General features: G+C 45.8%; 1 protein-coding gene across 2 annotated transcripts in view; it reads left to right on the forward strand.

Moving 5' to 3' along the window:
- The window catches only part of CCND3 (cyclin D3), a 114,672-nt gene extending 92,468 nt beyond the window's left edge, over positions 1–22,204 (forward strand). Inside the window, exons 1-5 of one of the 2 annotated variants that reach the window (XM_036766355.1) lie at positions 13,826–14,202; positions 15,176–15,391; positions 19,308–19,467; positions 19,905–20,041; positions 21,002–22,204. In XM_036766355.1, the coding sequence (XP_036622250.1) occupies positions 14,005–14,202; positions 15,176–15,391; positions 19,308–19,467; positions 19,905–20,041; positions 21,002–21,169 (879 nt within the window). In that variant the 5' untranslated portion in view covers positions 13,826–14,004 and the 3' untranslated portion in view covers positions 21,170–22,204. Of the gene's footprint in view, positions 1–13,825; positions 14,203–15,175; positions 15,392–19,307; positions 19,468–19,904; positions 20,042–21,001 lie in introns of those variants that run through there. The other variant, XM_036766356.1, reaches the window with a different exon arrangement.
- The last annotated feature ends 1,416 nt before the right edge of the window (positions 22,205–23,620 follow it).

Raw genomic sequence — 23,620 nt, forward strand, 5'->3', positions numbered from 1 at the left:
ATCCATTCTCTATTCAGTTACTAAAGTGATTTTCCTAAAACAGGTCTGATCATGTCACACACGTTGTCCTGTCCCTCCCCCCACTCAATAAACTTCAGTGGCTCCCTATCACCTCCAGAAGCAAATACACGATGATCTGTTTGGCATTCAAAGCCCCTCATAACCTAGACCCCTCTTACCTTCCCAGTGTTATTACACCTTACTCCCCAGCACTACTCTTCCATCCAGATCTCCTGGCTATTCTATGTACAAGACTCCATCTGTTGGCTCCAGGGATAGTTTCTGGTTGTCCCACATGCCTGGAATGCTCTCCCTCCTCTGCTCCAGCTACTGACCTCTCTGGCTTTTTTCAGGTCTCAACTAAAATCCCACCTTCTACAGGAAGGTTTTTCCAACCCCTCTTAATTCCAGTGTCTTCCCTCTTTTAATTGTTTCCTATTTATCTTGTATATAACTTACTTTGTGTTTTCATTTGCATGGCCCTCCCAATAAACAAAGAACAAAGGACAAACTACACACACACACACACACACACACACACACACAGAGAGAGAGAGAAAGAGAGAGAGAGAGATAGAGAGAGAGAGAGAGAGAGAGAACCTGCATTCATTTGCAAGATGTTGCCTCCATTATACTGTAAGTTCCCTTGAGGGCAAGGACTGTCTTTTGCCCCTTTTTGTATCCCTAGTGCTTAGCACAGAGCCTGGTACATAGTAGGTACTTAATAAATGTTTATTGATTAATTGATTTCCTCTCCCTGGCCCTCACTTTCTTTGCATGTAAAATGTAGGCATTGGATCAAATATTTAGCTCAGAAGCTCTCCAGGTCAGTTTGGGTCAGAGCATTCAGCGGGGTTGGGCATTGAAAGATCGATAGAACTGGGATAAACAACAAAGAATGAAGAGGACATATGTGGAGGATGGTAAGGAGGCAAATTGGCCAGATTGGCAGAGGAGTTGTAAGAGAGATAGAATTGGATAGTCAGCTTGGAGCCTTCTGAATACCAAGCTTTGAGGAGTTAGATCTGATCTTCAGTAGGGAGACATTGTACTTTCCTGGGCAGGAGACTGGGGTGATTAAAAAAAAAAAAAGGTTCCTAAGGGAGATGAACTAGTCCAATAGACTTTGCTAACCAGATAGGGGGAGGTTTTGAGGCAGAGAGGCCTTGGTAAGATACTGTTGCAAGAATCATCCAGGGGTCGTAGGCTCATAGGTGTTAAAGTTTAGAAGGAACCTTAGAGGACATGGATTACAACCTTCTGATAACAACAAAGGTTAGAGGGGTGGCTCTGGAAATGGAGAAGGAAGTTTAGATACAAGACACATTTCAGAGGAAGAATCTGCTGGACTATATAGCAGGTGAAGGGTGCTGAAATAAAAAGAACGCTGAACTGGGAGTCACAGGACCTGAGTTCAAATCCTGACTCTGTCAATTACTACCTATTTGACCTTGGGTGGCTAATCTGAATTTCTGCTTCCTCATCAGTAAAATGAATCCATCTCAACTCTGTTATCTGTGATTCTATAATACGATTCTATGGTTAAATAGAGGACAAAGGAGAGGGAGGCATCAAAAGTGACTTTGGGGTTCTGATACTGAGGGGCCTGGGGAATGGTGGTGCCACTAACAGAAATGTCAAAGTGGAAAAGGGAAATGGTGGAGTTCAGCTAAGAGTGGCATCTCCTTTCCTACCTGGAGAAACTTCTGTATACAACCTATTTGGCCAGGAAGTTGAATTCTGTTTTAGACTCTCAGAACAGCAGGGTCAAATGATCCCAGAGAACCATTGTTTGATTCATAGCATTATCCTACAGTCAACCTCCCCCCTACACCCCAACTTTACAGACGAGGAAAATGAGACCTGTGGAGATGGATGGATTGATCAGTGGTTTAGCACTTGGGGGATCATAGGATCATGGCTTCCCCCTGAATCACTGCTCTGTCATGGCAGAAGGGCTTGGTAGCTCAATGAAACGATGAGCTGTGCTGTGCAGGGTTACCTAAGACAGACAGTCATAGTGGAAAGTTCTGACATGGTGATCTATTAGAGAAGGAATTGCCAAACTACGCCAGTATCTTTGCCAAGAAAATCCCAAGGACAGTACTAAAATGATAAAAGAGATGATACGCCAAGGTCTGTGGGTCATAAAGAAGTGGATATGTTTGAAAAAAACGAAACAAGGATCATAATTTTAGACCTAGAAGAGACCTTTGGGTCCACTATGACCCCCCTCACTTTTCAGATGAGGAAAATTGAAACCCAGAGAAATTGACTTAACCAAGATGACAAAGGAGTGGGGGACTTGCTTGTCCCAGGTAAGGAAGATGTGTAGCAGTCACAGTCAAAGATTTGGAACCAGCAGGGTCCTTAGATCTTATCTAATCCAGCCCCTTCATTTCCCATATAATGAAACTGAAACCCAGAGGGATTAATTGACTTGTCCATGGTTACATGTATAGACCATGGGTAGCAGAGATGGGATTTAAATACGGTACTTCCTTCCATAGCACCATGCTGCTACCCTCCATGGAGGAACAAAAAGAAGCAGAGGTGGGGGAGTTCACTCTTCCTCTTAGTTCTTTATCTGACCCCTAAAGACCAGACCTTTTGTTGCCCCATTACCACTTCTCCAAGCTGATTGCTGTTTGTACTTTGGTGATCCCACCTCCTCCTTTACAGAATGACTGGAAGTGAGGTAGCCAACTTTTGACTCTCACACCCTCCCACTTACTGCTCATACTTTCCATCAAACACAAAAAAGCACCCTGAATGATTTCTGGTAGGGCCTGTAAATTCTGTTTTGTATGCTTGACATAGGGACAGGTCAGGGTAGATCTGGGCCCCTAGAACAAAGCCTTGCCCTGGAGACTACTAGGTGGCCCAGTGGAAGGAGTACTGGGCCTGGAGTCAGGAAGACTCCAGTTCAGATGTAGCCTCAGAACTTAAGAAGCTGTGTGACCCTTGGCGGTCACTTAACCTTAGCCTAAAAGGGCCAGCGTCTCCCATTGCATCCTGGGCCATCTCCAGTCATCCTGGTGAATATCAGGCCACTGGACCCAGATGGCTCTGGAGGAGAAAGTGAGGCTGGTGACCTTGCACGGCCCTCCCTCACTCAAATCAAAGTCGACTGCAAGTCATGTCATCACCTCCCTGATGTCATGGTCCTCTTCAAGAACGAAGGACAAACACAACCACTGTCTCAGTTTTCTCTACTGTAAAAAGGGAATAATAGTTGCGCCTAATCCCTAGGGTTATTGTAAAGAGACGATATCTATAAAGTGCTTAGCACTGTGCCTGGCACACAGTTGGCACTTGGTAAATGCTTGTTTTCTTTCTTCCTATCTTCCCCTGAAAAGCACTTAATAGATTCTTGCTTCATGAATGACTATTGATCCACATCATTACTTTCCAGTTAGACTAGAAGATCTTAAAAGGCACTGTTACTTGCTCAGTACTTTCCCTAGAACAGCCTTAAAAATAAATATATATGGTCTTCTTCATCTTATCTGATAATACTTTTATGAACTTATAATGCTCCAATTTGCATCATATTTATCTGTATATGTATTCATCTCTTATTCTAGATTACAAGCTTCTCGAGGGCAGGGACCTGGCATATTTATTCTTGTGACCCCTTTTCTTGATCATAAACCCCTCTGCCATACTGGCCTCTAAGACTATGTATTTCAAAGCAGGTGCCATGAATGAAAAAACATGAAGTTCTGAGGATACTAGTAGAAAAGTAAGACTATCTTTGCCCTCAGGACTCTCACATTCTAATGGGGGGCAGAACACATACGGAAAGTTTCAGAAGCAAGTCAGATGGAAACGTCCTATGTTCCTTAGGGTGCAAAACAGTTGATAATGGCTGTTCATTATGTAGTTTCCACTGATAAAAATCCTATCACTTTCTGATGTTGAACCATTCAGTGGTGCCATGGACTTTGGTGGCAAACACTTTCTTTTCTGGGTCTTTGCTTTGCTCATCCAAAGTCCTCTATACCAATAAAATCATAAGTCTAGTTAAAAAAAAATTGCTGTGTAAAATTGGACAAGTCACTCACCTTTCCTAAGTCTTATTTTCCTCTAATGTAACGTGAGGAGGTTGGACCAGGTGGTCTCCAAGGTTCCTTCCAACTCTGACATTCTAGGTTCTTTTATATCCTAGTTTTTCCACTTTCTTTTGGTTGACATCAGCTACCCAGGATTCAACTGTCCTTCTACACATATCAATTGATTAATCAACCAATAAGCATATATTAAACACCATATATATATATATATATACATATATATGTGTGTGTGCTTGCACACACACACACACACACACACACACACACACCAGGTATGGTGTAAGGCACTGGGGATCTATGTGTAAACAATGAAACAATTTACAATCAAGGCTATCTAATGGAAGTCTGTCTTCTGAATTCCAAAGCCCCATATCAATTAGACATTTCTAAGTAGTATCCTGTTAATATCTCAAATACAAAAACTAGAAATCATGTGTTTCCCACTACCGCCCTTAACCTTCCTCTCTTCCTGACTTCCCTGTTTGCGACACCACCACCATCTTTCTGGCTACCTAGGCTCGTAACGCTGATGTCATCCTTACCTCCTCACTTTCGCTCACCCTACATATCCAAACATTTGCCACATTTTATAATTTTTATGTATACAGCATCACTCACACATGAGGATTCAGGTCAGATCCCATCTTCTGCCTCTTCCTCTCTGAGATTATTGTTATTTTGTTGTGTCCTATGAATCATAGCATGCCAGTACCGTTCATGAGGGGTTTTCTTGGCAAAGACACTGGAGTAGTTTGCCGTTTCCTTCTCTGGTGTGTTAAGGCAAACAGAAGTTAAGTGACTTGCCCAGGGCTGCACAACTAGTAAATATCTGAGGATGGATTTGAACTCAGATCTTCCTGACTCCAGGCCCAATGCCCTATCCACTGAGCCACCTAGCTTCCATCCATTCTGTACATATCTTGTATATACCTGGTTATTTCCATGTTTTCTCCCCCATTAGAATCTGAGCTCCTTAAGGGTGGGAGCTGTTTTTGCCTTTCTTTGTATCCCCAGCACTTTGCCCAGTGCCTGAAGTATAATAAGCGCTTAATAAATACTTATTGACTGTTTGACCGATGTCATCTTTGCCATTCACACAGCCAACCACCGTAGTTCAGGCTCTCGGCACCTCTTCACCTGGACTATTATAATAAACTTCTGTTTGGTCACCCTGCCTCTGATCTCTCCCCTCTTCCATCTATCCTCCACAAAGCTTTGAAAGTGGTATTCCTAAAGCACAGATTTAGACATGCTCCAGTAGCTCCCTCTTGCTTCTAGGATAAAATATTCCATTTGGGATTCCTATTCTAAGGCACGGGGTGAGATAAGATTATGCCCAGGCATCAGGTGAGATTCTTCACCTCCAACTCATACAATCTTAGATCAAGTACTACCTCCTTCACTAGGCCTATCCTGGCCTCTTCCCTCCTTTCCTCTGAGCTCTTCCCACTCCCCATCCCCTCAGTGCCCTATGCAGAAATTATTTTTCATTTACTTGTCTTTTTTCATGTTTTTTTTTTCTCCTTGATAGAATGTAAGCTATCTGAGGGGAGGGCCTATTTCATTTTTGTCTCTGTAAGCCCAGGGCCCAATTGTATCTTAATAAATGTCACAAGAAGCCAGCTAGCATCTCGAAAACTTATGTTTTCTTATTAGGCTTTTTTGCTGCACCATTATCTTCTCATCCACCTCTGAAGCCCAGGTTCTCACTTAACCTCATGCCTTAGAATAGTAACCCCATATGGCAGACAGCACTAATAATGAAAGTAATAATGAAACAAATTCAAATGAACCCACATATATTAATTGCTTGCTATGGGCAGGGGGAGGGTTTAGATGTTAGGGATACAAAGATGTTGAAAAAATATAGTCAGTGCTGTCAAGGAGTTTACAGCAAAAGGAGGAGATAAGACATATATACAAGTATTATAGAAAGCGGTGTGTCCTGGGAGCAAGGGGAAAGCCAGGCAAAATGCTATGAGAAGTCTGAGAAAAGAAAGAGTTGTTTCACCTAGTTCTATTTATCCAGAATCTAAGTAACCAAAAAGCTAAGAATGCTCAAAACATTTTAAAAAATACTCTTCACTCTGTTTCTATGATAAAACCAAAGTAAACAAGCCTTATACCTTTAGAGTCCATTTATTGGATCAGTAAAAATTGAGCCCAGTCTCCTGTGCCTTTCAGTGTGACTTTAGACTATTCTTTTCCTCTCTCTGGGCCGTAGTTTCCTCATCTGTAATGTGAGAGGAATGGATTGGCTTGGGAGCCTTTTTGTGCTATTGATGTCCTTTGATAATCTGGTGAAAGCTATAGATCCCTTCTCAGAATGTGTTCTTAAATACATAAAATGTACATAGCAATTTTAATTAAAATAAATATTATAAATAGTATTATAAAATAAAAATAAAATATACATAGTGATACATAATAATTGATTACAAAGGAAACTATATTGAAAAAGTTATCAGTTAAAAATAAAACACAAGTTAACAGATCCCAAGACCTAGATGGTCTCTCTAGCTCTAACATTCTATGTTCTAACATTCTCTGTTCTAATGTACATTCCAGTGCTAACTTTCCAAGTTCTGTGTTCTAACGTTTTGGGTGCTTATGCCCAACTATAGCATTCTGTGGTTCTATTAGCCAAAAGGATAATTAAGATTCATAATGAGGACCTTATAAATGCCTTGCAAGATCCTGAAATAATCTTCAGTCATCAAACTGAGATTACACTGTGTTCAGTAAAATTCAGCTTTGTGATTTTTACGATAGTTTTTTAATTCTTAGAAAATCTGGATCTGTATTGGCATATTCACACATGTACATATAGATATTCTACCTATTTCAGTTATATATAATATATATGGTTATATATATTAAGTTATATGTGTGGTATATGCATAGTATATATAGTTATATATAGTATATAGTATACATATAGCTGAGTTATATGTATAGTATATAACTCAAATGAGAATTTTATAAATATATTTTATACATGTTGACTCTCAAATGAATATTCTGCAAATTAGACCATCCCATTCCTTCCCTTTCTCTGAATAAGAGACTTTTATTTTAATAATTACTTTTTCACTTCCATAATACTTGAACTTTTCAAGTATTTTCATCCCTTTTATTATTATTTATTTCTATTATTCACAGGAAAAGATTTCTCTCTCCATTTTACAGATGGACAGATGGAGGACCAGAAAGTTCCAGTAAGATGTCCCAAAACTGATAAAGCAAGTTAATATTAGAGCCAGAACTAGAATTCATAAACATAAAAACATGAAATGCTTACACACGTTGGGAACCCCATGCCAAAATATCATACATTGTATGTTGTAAGTTTTTTTTTTTAAATAGTAGACAACTGGTGTAGTAGAGAGAACACAGGTCTTGGAATCAGACAAACTGGGTTAGAATCTGAGACTTATTTCTTCATCTATAAAATGGCACTTATCCCCGCACTGATGAGTTCCCACTTGGCTTCATTGTGGGCAAAGAACTTGAGGATCCTCGAGTTTTAGCTGGTAGAGACCTCAGAGAGCATCCAGTCCAGTCCCATTTTACAGAGGAGGTCCCTGAGGCCGGGATGGGTTAAGTGATGTAGCTAGTCACACAGGACTTTGTATAGTTTAATTTCTGTCTAAATAAATTGTTGTGTCTAAATTGCTGTGAACTATGATGTCTGGTTTTGATACTGTTCTTTGTGGACTTCTTTAGGTCAGGGGACGGATGTACTTTTTGTATCAAAGCACCTAGTCCCAACAGAGCTGGGCCGTGGTAGCGTGATGGTGATAGAATCTTGGAAGCTTGGAATGTAAGATCTAGAAGGAGCTTCCCTAGTCCCTCCTCTGTTGTTCAGAAGAAGAAAAAAACAAGAATGATGATGATGGTAATGATGGCGATGATGACATTTTGTGAATGACAGAGAGTGTTTCTCAGAACTCCCGTGGGATGTAATGTCCCAATTCATTCACCCCCATTTGAGAGATGAAGAAACTGAGATTCATCAAAGTTAAGTGACTGGCCTGAGGTCACCTAGCTGGGTCAGTGGCAGGGCCAGGACTAGGACCAAGGTCTTCTGACTGGGTCTAATGCCCTTTACAAGGTTGCCTTCCCAAAGTAATAATGATAATGTGTCCTTCCTTAAGACTTATCATCTTGGCCTTAACATTTTATTTCCTTTTTCTCAGGAATGTTGCAAGTGGTAGAGAAAACCTCAGCTATTTTCCCTCTTGTCTTTGCTTTTATCTTTTTCTATTGGGAAATATGTGAAGAGAAATATTTTCATTGGATTTGGGGTAAATCATGGAAACCCCCCATTGACTTAATCAGGAAATGCCTTTCTGATTTCTCTGCTCTGGCTAATTTTCCAGTAGGTCAGTTGTTGGCTTCTTTCATGGCGTTTGGGTCCACCAGAAAGAACCTCTGATTCCAGGAAAGTCAGAGTAGATTTGAGGTTTGGCAGAACAAGTGTCTCCCTCAAAAAGTTGTACTCACTGGGACTTCTCATCTTAGCCCTTGTTCTTACCGTGGTGCTAGGAGGTTCTGAGTTAATAATGACTCATACTCATAGATCAGCGTAAGGCTAACAAAGTGCTTTCGTCACCACAATCTATTGGAGAGGTTAGTGGAAGAATTGCTATTTTGCAGATGAAGAAATTAAGACTCCAAAAAGCAAAGTGGCTTGTTCCGGGTGACAGGACTAGTAAACGGTGGAGCCAAGACTTGAACCTGGGTCAGAATCATACACTTCCAGGGCTGACCAGACACTCCATTGTTCCATTAGAAACCATCCTATTTTCCAGGTCTCGGGTGGGGGTGGGGGAATGTCCTTTCTTCCTTTCAATTAAATTGAATTCACTCTGTGTTGGGAACAGGGATGGAAAGATGAAAAATGACATAGTCCCTGACCTCAAGAATTTTATTATTTCATAGGAGGATAAGATGTACACAAACAGCTGCCATACAAGTTTGTTATATTGAGTAGAATGTGCTGCTAACTGTTTAGGGGATATTAAAAAAAAAAGAATAAGAGATTTGGAAGGGGGTGTGGTTATCAGGGAAGCTTTCATGGAAGAAGCAGTGCCAGGGGTGGCCTTTGATGGACAAAAAGGATTTCAGTGAGGGCAATGTAGAGGGAGTCATTTCAGGCGTGGGGTGGTGGTGGTAGTGGTGGCGGCGGCGGTGGCCGTGGCAGTAGTGGTGGTGATGGTAGTGGTGGTGGTAGTGTTGGTGATGATAGTGGTAGTAGTAGTGGTGGTGGTGGTAGTGTTGGCAATGGTGATGGTAGTGGTGGTAGTAGTGGTGATGATGGTAGTGGTGGTAGTAGTGGTAGCAATGGTGATGGGTGGCGGTGGTGTGGCCTATTCAAATGCACAGAGGCAGGATGAGCCAGAATTAGACTGAGGAATGGCAAGTAATTAGTTCATTTTGGCTGGAAAGGAAGTTTGGAGCCAGAAGTGGTAGGCCTTACATGTCACTGAGGAGTTTGTATTTTTTCTTAGTGATAATAGAGAGTTTTAGTTTGTTATGGTCAAAGGATGACAATGAAACTAGCTTTTGGGTGATGTGAATGGAGAGAATTCATCATTTCTTATGGCCCATTAGTCCTTAATTACACTCATATACAACAATTTGTTTAGGCCAGTCCACAACCAAGGGGCATCTACTTTGTTTCCAGTTCTTTGCTACTTCAGAAAGTAATACTAGAATATTTGGCCTTTCTATCTTTGATCTTGGGGTACAGACTATCAATGGGATTCCTGGGCCAAAAGGTATAAAGTTTAATCATTTTCTTAACATAATTTCAAATTGCTTTCCAGAACGGTTAGAAAAATTTATAGCTCCATCAACGGTGTATTAATGTACCTGTCTTCCTATGATCTTTATAACATTGATCATTCCTCTTTCTTGTCATCTTTGACAGTGAAACTTCAGAGCTGTTTGTTTCCATTTGCATTTATCTTTTTATTAGTAATTCGGAGCATGGTTTTTATATGGTCGTTTGTAGTTTGCCATTCTTCTTTTGAAAACTAATCATGTTTTTTTAACCACTTGTAGTGAATAGTACTTGGTCTAATACAAAGTAATTTCAAGACACATAGAGAGAAACCTCCAATAATTTAGAGGTCAGGAGAGGTTGCCTGAAAGAGGTGGCAGCTGTCTATGCTTTGAGGAAGCAAGGGAGCCTATGAGGCAGAGGTGAGAAGGGAGTAAGCACGTAGAATAGAAGGTCTTTGAGGGCAAGGGCTATATGTGTTTTTTCTCTATATCCCCAGGGCTTCTGGGAATATATAATGAATAATTAATAATTGCTGGAGATATAAAATATATGTATTTATAATGAATGATTAATAAATGCTTGTTTATTGATTGAGTCCATATGTAGGGGACCAATTGTGCAATTGTACTGAATGAAGTGATGTTGGGTGCAGGTAACAGCTAACAGCTGAGTTCTGTAGTAAGGGAGAATTTGTCAAGGGGATGATATAACTTTAGACTGGACAGGAAGGCTCTGTCCCTATTACATAGGATCTTAAATACCAGACTGAAAATTTTCTATTTTATCGTAAAGGTACAAGGCATTAGATTTATGATTAGGGATGTGTGTATGTTTCTATGTGACATGACCAAACCTGTGCTTTAAAAATGTCAGTTTATCAGTAGAGAGAGTGGAGAATGAGTTCACAACAGGAGAGACTGGAAGTGGAGAGATCAATTAGGAGGCTACCGATTAGAGGTGATGGGGGTCTAAATGATGGGAGAGGCTGGGTCAGTAGAGAGAAAAGGATGAATTTTAGAGCTTTTTTGAAGATAGAGTAGACGAGACTTGGCAACTGATTTGGTTGAGGAATGGTGGAAGTTGAAGATGACTATAAGGTGTGAGCCTAGGTGACTGGAAAGAGAGTGGTGTCCTTAGCAGGAATAGGGAAGTTGGGAAAGGGATGGGTTTGGGAATAAACATAATGAGTGCCACTTTTGGATGTGTTGAATTGGAGGTGCCTACCGGGCATGTAGGTGAGGATACCCATCAGGGAAATTGATAATGTGGGACTAGAATTCGGAAGAAAGGTTAGGGATGGATATATTAATATGGGAGTCTGCAGAGGTGATGATTGAACCTATGGGAGTTGATGAGATCACTGAGATGGAAAATGTAGAGAAGAGTGACAGAAGCTGGGGATGTGCACTCTAAAGGAAGGACATGATGAACCAGCAAAAGAAAGTGAGAAGGAATTAGTCAAACAAGTAGGAGGAGAACCAAGAGGAAGAAAGAACAGCACAGTAACTGTTATAGAGGTGCTTAATAAATCCTTTTTCATTGATTGAATGGTCATTCAATAAAGGAGGAAGGATTTATTACATACCTAGGTAACAGGATGAAGCCTGAGAAAATGGATTGAACAGTTAAGAGAATATAACCTTGGGAGAGGGTAGTTCCAGTCAGGTGGCAGAGTCAGAAAACATATTAGGAAGGTATTGAGAAATGAATGAAAAGTGAGGAAATTGAGACAAGGACTATAGATTACCTTTTCTAAGGAATCAGCTGTGAAAAAGTGAAAGATAAAAGCCTATCGTGTGAGGGGATGGCAGTCAGATGAAAGGGTTTTTTTTGTTTGTTTTGTTTTTAGATGGGGGAGATCGGCCATATTTGTAAGCAGCTGGGAAAGAGCTTGTGGATTAGGGGAGACTGTTGTGGGATGGGGGTGGGGGGAGAGAGACAGAGACAGACAGAGATATAATGGGAGCAAACTCTCAGACGAGAGGAGGTGAGATTTCAGGAGTCAAGTGGAAGAGTTGGCCTTGGAAGGAAAAGGGGTACCTTTCTCAGAGAAGAGGAGACTGGAGGATGAAAAAGGATGGGGTTAGAGAGGGAAGGTTTGAGGACACCGGAGTTACTTAGGCGCCTTGGGTTTGAAGAGCTAGGAAGGGTTTGGAATAGCTGATGTGGAGTGTGATGAAGGGTCAATCAGGGAATGATAACAGAATGGCCTGGAGTCACAAGGGGTCTTCTTAGGGCTAGCATCCCAAATAACATAAACTGTGAAAGTTCCTTTGAAATTTCAAATGCTATACATATGCAAAGGCTTAATTATGTGTCGTTCCAGCAAAAGTCTCCTTTTTTCAGAAAGAATGAGGAATGGGGTGTTCTAACTTGTATTACAGTATAGCCTTATTTGAATTTCCAGTTTTCTAAGAATTAGAATACCGTACAATAAAAATCAAAAAGCCCTCAAATTGTTTACAGTGTTGTTGGAGGAGATATATATTTAGAGAAATTAAAGCTATGATATGTCCAGTGGCTGTACGTACAATTAGGTGCAGAAAGGGAGAGATCTCCTTGGGCCGGGGTAAGGAGGTGAGGCTTCAATTAGGCCTTAAACTATGGGCAGGGCTCAGATAAGCAAAGAGAAGGGGGAAGGGTGGTTTTAGGTGGGAGGGAATGGTCTGAGCCAGAATTGGGAAGTATTGGGAGTGGGGGGTGGGGGAGGGGAGCAATAAGGAAATCAATGAGGTTCTTCTATCCTTAAATGCTTGCAGGAAAAAATCTTATACGTAGTCTTTCTCCCTCATTACTTCTAGTGTCTGGTTAGCATTCTTCTTTATGTACAACTTTGGCTATGATCCATTCCTCTTTGGAAAAGAAGGGCGGCCGATTACTTCAACAAATCACCTTTCAGCGACTTCACACCACCTTACAAAGATTGGGTTCTTCTGCACAATTCTGGAGAAGAAACAGGAATTAAGTTAGAAACTAGGGGATTTCTAGGAAATTCTAGAGACAAGTGCTTCTGGAATGCTGAGGCGAGTCCTGCCCCTCCCCCTTCTCCCTGGCAGTCTTCCCCATTGATGGAAAGATAAAAGTATCCTCTGCCGGTGTACTTAACCTGGGGTCCATGAACTTTTTTTTGTTTGTTTTGATAACTATTTAATCTGTTTCCTGTATCATATTTTATGCATTTAAAAACATTATTCTGAGAAGGGGTCATGGTAGGCATTACTGGGATGCCAAAGTGGTCCAGGACACAAAAAAAGATAAGGACTCCCGAGATTAGAATTTAGCTCTTATTTAAAAGGTCATCGTGCCAATGACCCTTCTTTTCCCAACGACCCTAAGTCTGAGGACCCCAGGGCAAAGTGGGACTCCCACATTTGGGGCATTACAACTTAGACATGCCTTTTGACAAGTTAGAGCCCAGGTAGGCTGCCTCCGTTCTGTATGGAGAAATGCAGAACCTTTGAGATCCTACTTGGAGGGACACTCCAGGGTCAGATGATTCAAGTGCCGACAAGGTGGAGGAATGACAGGTATTGATCGGCGTACTATGATATTTATCTCTTTTGACCCCTCGACCCCACCACATGCACAGTGTACTCGTTGAATGAATGGCTGTCCGAATGAATAGCAATTTGGGGAAAGGCCCTAATTGGAGACTTCCATGATGACAAGGGTCAAAAACTTGCGGAACAGAAAGGCCCAGTTGATTGCAAAGAGGCCCATTACTTATCATTGCCATCTCCAGCTTCTTTGCGGTCTCGCTGCCCAGAGCGGAAAGGCCAGGCGTGCGAGCTTGCCTCCTGCGCCCGCCGCTGCCACCACAGTGACAGCGTGGGCGGGCTAGTGTGGCTGCGTGCTCCCCTTTTCCGCCGGGCTCCCGGGCGCCCCTTCTATGGGCTCCGCCCCCTTGGAACGTTGCAACGTCGGAGCGGAGCGTTCCACCGGTTGCTACATCGTAGCGAGGGGCGGGGCGCCTGTCAGGGAAGCCGGGCGGGCGGGCTGGGGCTCCGGCTCTGCCGTGCCAGCGCCAGACCCGCCGCCCCGCGCCTTCCCCAGCTACGCGCCACACTTTCCTCGGCCCCGCATCTGCTCTCCGGCCCCGGTCCTCGGCTTCCCGCCGTGCCCCTCCGTCACCCAGTAATGGAATTGCTGTGCTCTGAGGGGGCTCGGCGGACGCCCCGGGCCGGGCCGGACCCTCGGCTACTTGGGGACCAACGCGTCCTGCAGAGCTTGCTCCGCCTAGAGGAGCGCTACGTTCCCCGCGCCTCCTACTTTCAGTGCGTGCAGAGGGAGCTCAAGCCTCACATGCGGAAGATGCTGGCATACTGGATGCTGGAGGTACCGACCGATCAGGACCCCCCTCGATCCCCCTTCCCCTTTGCCCTCTCCCCAGTCCGTGCCCCGGACCATCCTGACCGCAGCCAACCAGCGTGCCCAGCCAGCAGACCCCTCGACCCCTGTATCCTGGCCCTCTGACCCTGGCATCGCGCTCACCCAGCTCCGTATTGCCCTCTCCCACCATCCCCAACCCCCTTCAGCTTCCAAGTTATTTCGCTCCATGACCCTGTTTATCCGCATGGAGCCAGGACAGCTGCGCCCCAGGAGTGGTTGGGGTGCAAGGAATATAAAGTCTTCCACTTCACCCCGTGTCTCCCTTCCCCCGTCCCAAAACCATTCCCTTGGCTGTGCCGCCTCGGGCTCCTCTCCGCCCTCCCCCCAATCCTAGGGCCGGTTCCTGTCCCTGGTTGCGGGGTGGGGGTGGGGGGGCGGTTCCGGCAGACAGGGAAATGAAAAGTGCGGGAGGAGGGGGCAGGAGTGTCTCCTCCCTTCCCTGGGGTGGGTGTGTGGAGGGGGGGGCGGGTCCCCATTCTCCCGCCATCGCGGGTGCCTCTTCCGCCGCGCGCTTTCCTCACCCCCCCCCTCACAGTTAGGGGGCCCGGGACAGGGGGAAGGAAAAAGGCTCGATGTGGAGTCACACCGGAGTCATCCTGCTGCTCTCCCAGGGGACAAGGTCCAGATTCATACAGACTAAAGGAGGGGCCCCTCAGACCTGCACCCACAGGGAAAGGAGAGAGCAGGCAGCACTGAGGAAGTGAGGGACCCCTGGTGGAATGGGGAAGAAGAAGGGGGCCCGATTTGGGAGAGGGTGCAGCCTCCTCCCCCATTGGTTCCTTGGGTCACCCTTTTTTCTCTCGTTTTGCTTTCTCCGCTAGTCCTCCCAGGTTCTCCAGCCCCTTTCCTTACCTCCCGAGCCCCTAAGCCCCCGCCCCTTTCCTTCCTGCCCCAACAGTCACTGTCCCCTCTCCCCAAGGTGTGTGAGGAGCAGCGGTGTGAGGAGGAGGTCTTCCCCCTGGCGATGAACTACCTGGACCGCTACCTGTCCTGTGTCCCAACCCGCAAGTGCCACCTGCAGCTTTTGGGTGCAGTGTGCATGCTGTTGGCCTCCAAACTCCGGGAGACCACACCATTGACCATGGAGAAGCTATGTATCTACACTGACCACTCCATCACCCCCCACCAGCTCCGGGTAACATGCACAGGCACCTCTACTCCCCAGCTTCCCCCCTTCTAGATAGCATATACTTTATTCTGTCCTTCCTCCCAATTCCCTCCTTGCACACACCAGCAGGTTGGAGGGGAAAGTTGGAGAGTCTGTGACTGACAAAAGTCTTTGCTGTGACCTGTCCTGAGAAGGAACATGGTTGTAGTCATGCCCTTTACAAGCTGAGAGAATCTGACTACAAGGGCAGTAGGCAATAGTAGATAGGGGAACCCCCAGCACCAACTTCAGCCACCCGAGTGAACTCATCCATCTGTGGGATCATTCCAACATGTTGTTGCTTCTGGGTCTTTTTCAGAGCCAGAAACTGATTTCAAGTCTTGTCTTTCCTTGGCTAGTAACATTTTTCTGAATATCTCCTTGTCTGTATAGTCAAAGGGAGTTTTTTTTTTTCCTAGAGAATTAGCAGGGACTTAAATCAAGAGACCTGAGATCTAGTTTAACACTAGCTGTTAAACACCTAGTGGGCAGAAAATTATTTAACCACTCTGAGCCTCTGTTTCCTTATTTGTAAAATGAAGACACTGAGTATTTACATTCACCAGCCTCACAGGATTGTGGGAAGTCCTTTTTTGTTTGTTTTGTTTTGTTTTTTGTAAACCTTGAAGTGGTAAAGAAATGCGGAGTTGTTATTAGTATGCCTGCTTCCTCCTTCTTTCAAGCCCTCTTCCCCCTCTCTGTCTTTTAGTGAGACCAGTTCAATCCAGTAGGGTTAGTGACTACTCGGTGACTTGCACTTCCCAAGGTAGTATTTAGTATTTATCATAATTTTGATTTGACCTTGTTAGAGAAAAGAAAATCTTCTGGGATTAAAGTCAGAATCTGGAAGTGGGGATCGCACTAATAAGGCCTGGGATACTTCATGGGGTTCCCCCTCTTCTAAGCCAGGGAGGACAATTCCAGCCCAGCCCTTCATTCTCCACTTCCTCTCACACACACACCTTAGGGAGTCTGTCCCCTGCAGAGCTGGTCTAGTGCTAGATAGAAAAAAAAAAATTTTACCCCATTGCCTAAGGTGAGAGCAGGGTAGCCTGGGAGGAGAGCTGTAGCTGCTTCCGACGTGATAATGATGCTCCCATTCTGGCTGCCCCTCCCTTTCTGACCACTGGTCTTTCATAACTTTGTGGGGAGAATTCTGCTACCTCTGTGTTTCGGGATGCGGCTCCCTGGCCTTTTGCTGGGAACTGTGTGGGACTGTTCTGATCCTCCCTTCTCTTGACTTGGGGGAGGGGAAGGACTGAAAGGTGAGAGGAAGGGAGAACCCTATATTTCTCTAGATTCTCAGGAAAGGTGAGAATGGTGGGTGCTAGTCTCTTTCGATCTGGATGGAGTCATTCAACTCTTGTGGTTAGTGCAAGATAGGGGCAAATTGGGGAAGGAGGGTGAGGGGAGGATTTGTGAGTTGATCCGAAGCCTTTTAAGGCCTTTTATCCTGACCCTGGCCCAAGTTCCGAGTGCCTACTATGCCACTAATGCTTTAAAGTATTTGAGCCAACTGGATTGATTGGCCGAGGGACCTCAGGGTTTGGTCCCAAGTGGCCAAGTGAGTGGAAGGGAGAGCAGTTTGGCCCTAGTGAATGGTAGAGGAGAGCAGACTTTCTCTCCTTGGGTCAGGAGACCAAGATCTTCAAGACAGAAAGAGGAAATTGGAGTGGAGTTGGGGAAAGGGAGAGGGCCAAATGGCCCTTTGTGTTGGATGTGGCGGTTCTTGGTGAGTCTTGAGTTCTTTGGGAGCCAGTTCTGCCCTGGAACAGATTGGTTTTAGAGGTGTTGTGAGGGTGGAGGAGCTGCTTATTCTGTCAAGGTCTTTGGAGATTGTTGGCTTGCAGATGGAGATAACAAACCACATTTCTGTAGGGCTTTAATGTTGGCAAAGCAGGTAATGTGACATGCCCAGGTTCATACAGCTAGTGTCAGAATTAAGGTTTGAACTAAAGTCTCCTGACTCCTTGGCATCCACTTTTTCTGCTTCACTATCGTGGGTAGTAATTAGAATATTATTTGTACAGTGCCTGAAGGTTACAAGCACTAAACATACATACATATATACACATACACATAACACACACACACACATATATATATACATGCATGCACACAAGTATAATTTTATTTGGGTAAGGGTAAGCAGGATACAGGAAATTGGGATGAGGTCATAAATTTTGTCAGAAGAGACAAAAATATTCCCTACTCATACCCCTCTTCCTGAGTAGGGGAGAGGAGTCATGCTAAAATTATCTCTGAAGGCCTAGCCTAAACTCAGAGAATGTCAGAGTTGGAAAGGTTACGTGAATCAATCTCCTCCTTTGGTAGATGGGGATATTTGAGAGCTAGGGAGGTGAAGGACTTGAAAGTTCGCTAGGTAAGTTAAGGGCAGAGTTGGCCCAGGTTGGCTGGGACAGTGCTTTTCCCATCATACCTTAAAAGTGAAGCTTTTTTTCAGGAGCTCTCAGCTGCTTTGGGAGTGATTGGGGGTTCCCAATCCCTAAAAACTCTTGAAAGGGTATTAATTAGATAGCTGCCGTTTTCAATCCTGAGGAATATTTCTAGTTCTCTCTTGGACTTTCACGTAGGGGAATAGAGTCCTAAGCCTCAGGCCAGCATTTCTTTGTGGGGGCCAGAGTGCAGCTTTTGGCTTGATTCATTGTAAGCCAGGAAGGTCTTGGCTTGGTACCGTGGTGGGGTGGGGATAGAGTGAGGCAAATTCTAGGCTGAGTTAGGGAATCGGTGAACTGTGGCTAGCTGCCAGGAGGAAGAGGCCTGGAGAGGGGTGGGGGCTGAGGGTGTGTGTGTGGTGTATGTGTGTGTGGGGTTGCCATTTCTGTTTCAGTAAGGGGTCAAACCCATAAGTTTCTTCCTGAGATAAAAATGGTGAAGAAATCCTCGTGTGCAATTCGGAAATGGGGCCAGGGCTGGGAACACAAGACAAGAGGATTGGGGAGGGGAGGGCAGATGGGAGTGCCCTGACTAAGGCTGTCTTGGTCTAAGGGACTGTCTTTGAGAGGAGCTTCCAATGCAAATTCCCCACAGCCCTCTTAAATACCCATGGTCTGTATCCCTGGTAGCAAATTGGCACACTTGGTACACAGGAGAGCCTTCTGCTTCCTCACCTGGTGTCATTTCTGTCTAGAGCTGCTCTGCCCTCTGGCTGTGATGGATGGGTGGTGCCCACCTCTTTTTCTGAGCAGGCTGGGTTAGTTTTACTGTTTCTGAAAGCACTGGGTCCTATTTCCCCTGGGCTCCCACAGTCGCCAAGGGGGTCCTTGTTACTCTCTGCCCCTCCCTAACCCCTGACCCTCAAACCCCACTATGGGGATGTGGGTTGGGTTGGGCAACTGTTCCTTTGAGGAACCTCAGGGGGCAGCTGGGCTGCTGTGTCATGGGAGGGGTGGCTTTGGGGCTGTCTTGAGCTGACCTGGGCGATGTCTCATTTCTTCAGTGCCTGTGGAGCTGGGGGAAGGGAATCAGTACTCTGCCTCTCTCTACCTTGCCTGACCCCACCCCTAACCCCACATTCTCTTGAACTTGTGAAGATCTGTGCTCAGAGTCTTACTGCTTCACAAAGCCTGTCCTGGTACCTCATCTGAGACATACAGGGCTCTGCTCCATTCCAGAAGTGGCTGTACTTAATAGTGGTGATGAGGCAGTATTTTCCATAAGTTGGAGAAGTGCCTTGAAGCTCAGAAAAGAAGCAGGGCATGCTTGAATTATTCCCACCCTCAGAGAGAACACTCCAGCAGTCTAACATGCATCTGCTTCCCAGCCTGCCCATGTTCCCTAGGCTCTCCCTAGGTACAATGCCTTGATCTCTCTTTCTAGTCAAGGATTAGGTTTTGCCATCCCATTCATTTCCAGTCACTAAGTCTTATCTGCCCACTTCCAGGACTGGGAAGTGATCGTCCTAGGGAGGCTTAAGTGGGACCTAGCCGCTGTGATCGCTCACGACTTCCTGGCACTGATTCTGCACCGGCTTCCAGTGCCCCTGGACCGACGGGCATTGGTCAAGAAGCATGCCCAGACCTTTCTGGCCCTCTGTGCCACAGGTGAGACCCCTTTCCCTTCTCCTGTACCTTGGCCTTGTCGTCCATGCCAGTTGGGATTGAAGTAGATGGGGTGCGGAAGGCAGCATGGGTCCTCTTCCTCCAGAATTTGTTTTGGGACTAGATGCTTCACATGTACCTTGTAGCATCCTATCTCTACCCCTGCCACTAGAGAGGGCTATTTCTCTCCTACAAAAAACACATTGTCTGATGAGTGGATAAGTCTGATTATCTCTAGGGAAAAGCCCAGTCTTCCTCTCTTACAGTGTTTGACATTGCCAAGTAGTTCCCATCCGGCCATCCCCAGTTTTCTTTAGTTTCACTCTCTTCTGTGAGGCAGGAGAGGGTTTGCTTTCTGGGAGCTGCTGGTGGGTTGGTGGCTGTGACCTCCTAGATCCCTCTTTCCCCAAGAATAACCCCCACCCCCATTCTCTTCCTAGATTATACTTTTGCCATGTATCCACCCTCCATGATCGCAACGGGCAGCATTGGAGCCGCCGTGCAGGGCCTGGCTGCCTGCCCCTTATCTTCGGATGAGCTGACAGAGCTGCTGGCAGGGATCACAGGCACTGACGTGGTGAGTGCCCAGCAACAGAGGTGGGGTCTGTAGTTCGGTGAGATTCCCCACATCAGTCTAGCTTTGGAGGGGGTGGTGTTCTTGGAGCAGCCAGCAGGGGGAGATGCCCTTCAAATAGCCAGGATCCCCGACTTTGCTACAGCTGAATAAATAACTTCATCTCCTTTCCCCAGGGAGGGTTTGAAGCTTCGAATCTCCTGCCCTGTCTTGGGGCGTGGGGGAGGGAAACAAATACAGCCCAAGTGGCCCACTTTTAAGGGTGAAAGGCCCTCTCTCTATCACCCCTCCTTGCCAGGGACTAGCACTTGTGTTGCTTGCCACATCCTCTTGTCAGTTTCTGAGAATCGACGGCAGATTCCCGGGGATGGGCTGTGGCCTTGAGCTTGCCTTGTTTTCCCCTCACCTACCCCCCACTTTCAAATGTAGTGATGATGATGATGGTGATAAAAGCAGCTGGCATTTCTGTAGCACACTTTATATACATTATTTGCCTTGGTCCTTAAAACCACCCTTCTAGGTAGACATTACTGCCATATTAGAGATAAAGAAGTTAGGTGACTTGGAAATGGCCACACAGCTACAAAGAGTTTGAGCTGGGTTTCACATCCTCCTCCTGACATTCGCTAGCTGTGACCATAGGGAGGTCATTTACTCACTTTGAGCCTGTCTACTCCTGTAAAATGGGGATAGATCTGCAGGACCCAACCTAAAAGTATGCAGTATTGTGTGGCTCAATATTGCAAAACACTCCAAAACCAAAGAGCTCCGTGTCAGTCACCGTCGCTCACTACACTATGATGCTCCTCAGCTCTCCCTCCCACCAGCCGTAGCAAATGGTGACACACAGGAAGAGCCTGGAAGTGCCCTTCCTTCCCCTTTAGAGCTCTCTTGTACCCTTCCCAGCCTGCCTCCCATCTGCCCTTTCTAACCCTTCTCTGCTTCTTTCTGTCCTAACCCCAGGACTGCCTTCGTGCATGCCAGGAGCAGATTGAAGCCGCTCTACGGGAGAGCCTGCGGGAGGCTGCCCAGGACACAGCAGTCACAGCCCCCAAAGCTCCAGAGTATTCTGGAAACCAGGAGCCTAGTCAGACCAGCACCCCAACAGAAGTCACAGCCGTTCACTTGTAACTCCTTCCCCGCTCTTCCCCATCCCTTCTCATGGGCCACACAAGGGAGGAAGGAACAGCAAAGATGGTCAGCCCAATCCCAACCCCAGCCCAGCCTCTGCTCCAAGAATCAACTTTAGCATTAGCCGGACGTCTGGGCCAGGGAGCCGTGGTTCCTACTGAGTCAGAGTTGGAGAGGGGGCTGATTCTGCCCCATGTGTGGGCCTGCCCAGTTGGCGAGATAGGGAGCTAGCTAAGCTCTTCGCTCTCATTTTGTTTTTGCCAGTTTCTCTGTCAGCAGTTTGACCAGACCAAGGCAAAATTGTTTAGTTGGCTCTTCCCTCCCCCAAAGGCATTACCTTTCTCCCCACCCCACCAGGGGTATTTGCATTTAGACTTGAAGACTTAATTCCAAGCCTGCCAAGTGCTTGGAGGAAAAAATTCGGGCTGGGGGTGGGGATCCCCCCTCGAATCTTCCCATGTAGCAGAAAGCCAGCGTCCCTGGGGAAGAGAAAGGCTCAGGCCTTATTCTTGGGGGTATTGGAACCCCTAGCCTGATGCTTCCTTGAATTGCTTCCTGCTCAGCTTGCCAGGTGTGCACCCTGATGTCAGGTCAGGAATGGGGGAGGAGAGGCCCCATGGATTAATTTATTATGACAAGGTGCAACAGTGTGCTCACAGTACAACGTAGGAGGGAAGGGAGAGCCTTCCTCTGCCCTCTAGAAAGTGACCCTTTTGGTTGATGTGCCTCCTCCCACCTTCCTCCCATCCCATCCCCTGAATTTGGCTGGAAAGACTTAGTGCCAAAGATGCTGCTACAGCCTGGGGGGCGGGGTAGAGGGGGGAGGAGAGGGGCTGCAAATGCCTTTTCCTTTAACCCTGCTCTTTGAGGTGTCGAAAAGATGGATGGACTCTAGGGGTAACTAATAACTAAGCCTCTCCTAGGAGAGGGAGGCAGACCCTGTTCTCTGCACAGGTGTCCCTGGGACCACAGCTTTGGTTCAGTAGGGGCACCCCAGGGTCTTCAAGCTACCTGAATAAAGATTCTGAATTAGAACAAGTTTCAGGTCTTTCATGAACTAATCAGCTGTGAGGGTTGGGGGTGGGGTGGTAGTCTGCTTGGATAGGAGTACAAGAAGTGGGCAGGAAGGGAAGTAACAGGTTTTGTTACTCAAGAGGGGGCCATGGAGCCTCAAAGAGGCTCAGACTGGGCTTTCTTTGACCAGGGCTCCCCACTCCTTGCCATACTTGTCTGGTGTTTGCTGAGTTGTTGTTTCCATTGTACCTCTAGTATATAGCCCATGGTTCCAAACCGACCCCTTTTTAACCTCTGTCTGCCAAGTCTCTTGGGAAAAGGGTCTGCCTGCAGAATGTCCTTAAATGATCTCTGAGGTCCACTCCAACTCCGAGATCTCCAGATTCCTCACTAAGTTCAGGGCATGGAAGTCTAGGCCATACTTAATGACCTGGTGTACCTAGGTCCCTCTCTTCCCAAGTCTTCTCCAAGTTAAACACCTCCAGTTGCTTATGACCTAAGTAAAGGAAGGGAAAGATTCAGAGAAACCTCTCCTAAGCTAACTTGCAAGGGCAGCTACAGTATAGCTGGGGAACGATCCAGCCCTGATGGGAGGTATGAATGATACCTCAATCAAGACAGTAGTTAGAAAAATATCTTAGGGTTTTAGTGGCCTTTCAAGTTCAATATGGGTCAGCAAGGGTGGCGTGGCAGCCAAGAAACCTAGTGTGGTCTTGGTCTGCATGAAAAGCAGCACTGTTCCTAGGGCTGAGGATGCACCAGTGTCTCATCTTCATCTGCAGTATGTGTTTAGAGTTGGAAAATATCTGGGGTCGCCAGGATTCTGAAGGGCCTTAGAGTTCATGTGCTGTAAGAGCTGGCTGAAGCAACTGGGGATATTTAAAGTGGAGAAGAGGAGACACAGGAAGATATACAAACATACTCTTTGCAACTTCTACTGGTCCTTGGGGCTAAACAGAGCAAGTCCAATGTTGCCCTTTGAATACTGGAAATTATCAGGAATGTGTCTTGAAAAAGAAGAAAGTGGGGGGTGGGGTGGCAGGAAAGTGGCACAGAACTGTCTTCAAGTATCTAAAAGGGCCATCATGTGGAAGAAAGATTAGACTTATTTTGTGTGGCCACACAGGGCGACCAGGAGAGATGGGTGGAAGCTACAACGAGGCAAATTTAAGGTTGATGTCCTAAGGTGGAAGAGGCTGACCAGGGAGCTGGTGGTCACCACTGGAGAGGTCTTTAAGCAGAAAGTCAATGACTGCTTGTTACGTATAGAGGTTAGGTGGCCAGTAAGGTCCATTCCAATGCTAAAATTCTGTGACTATGAGCAAAGAAGCCTGAATTCTAGTCTCAGTGCTATCCTCACTTGTTCTTATCTAAAGATTGTTGAGGAGAAGGGAGAGGTAGGGAGGGTCCAGGACAAGGACGATGTGACAAATGAGA

Source organism: Trichosurus vulpecula, chromosome 7, assembly GCF_011100635.1.
Source record: "Trichosurus vulpecula isolate mTriVul1 chromosome 7, mTriVul1.pri, whole genome shotgun sequence".
In the NCBI taxonomy this organism is placed as follows: domain Eukaryota; kingdom Metazoa; phylum Chordata; class Mammalia; order Diprotodontia; family Phalangeridae; genus Trichosurus; species Trichosurus vulpecula.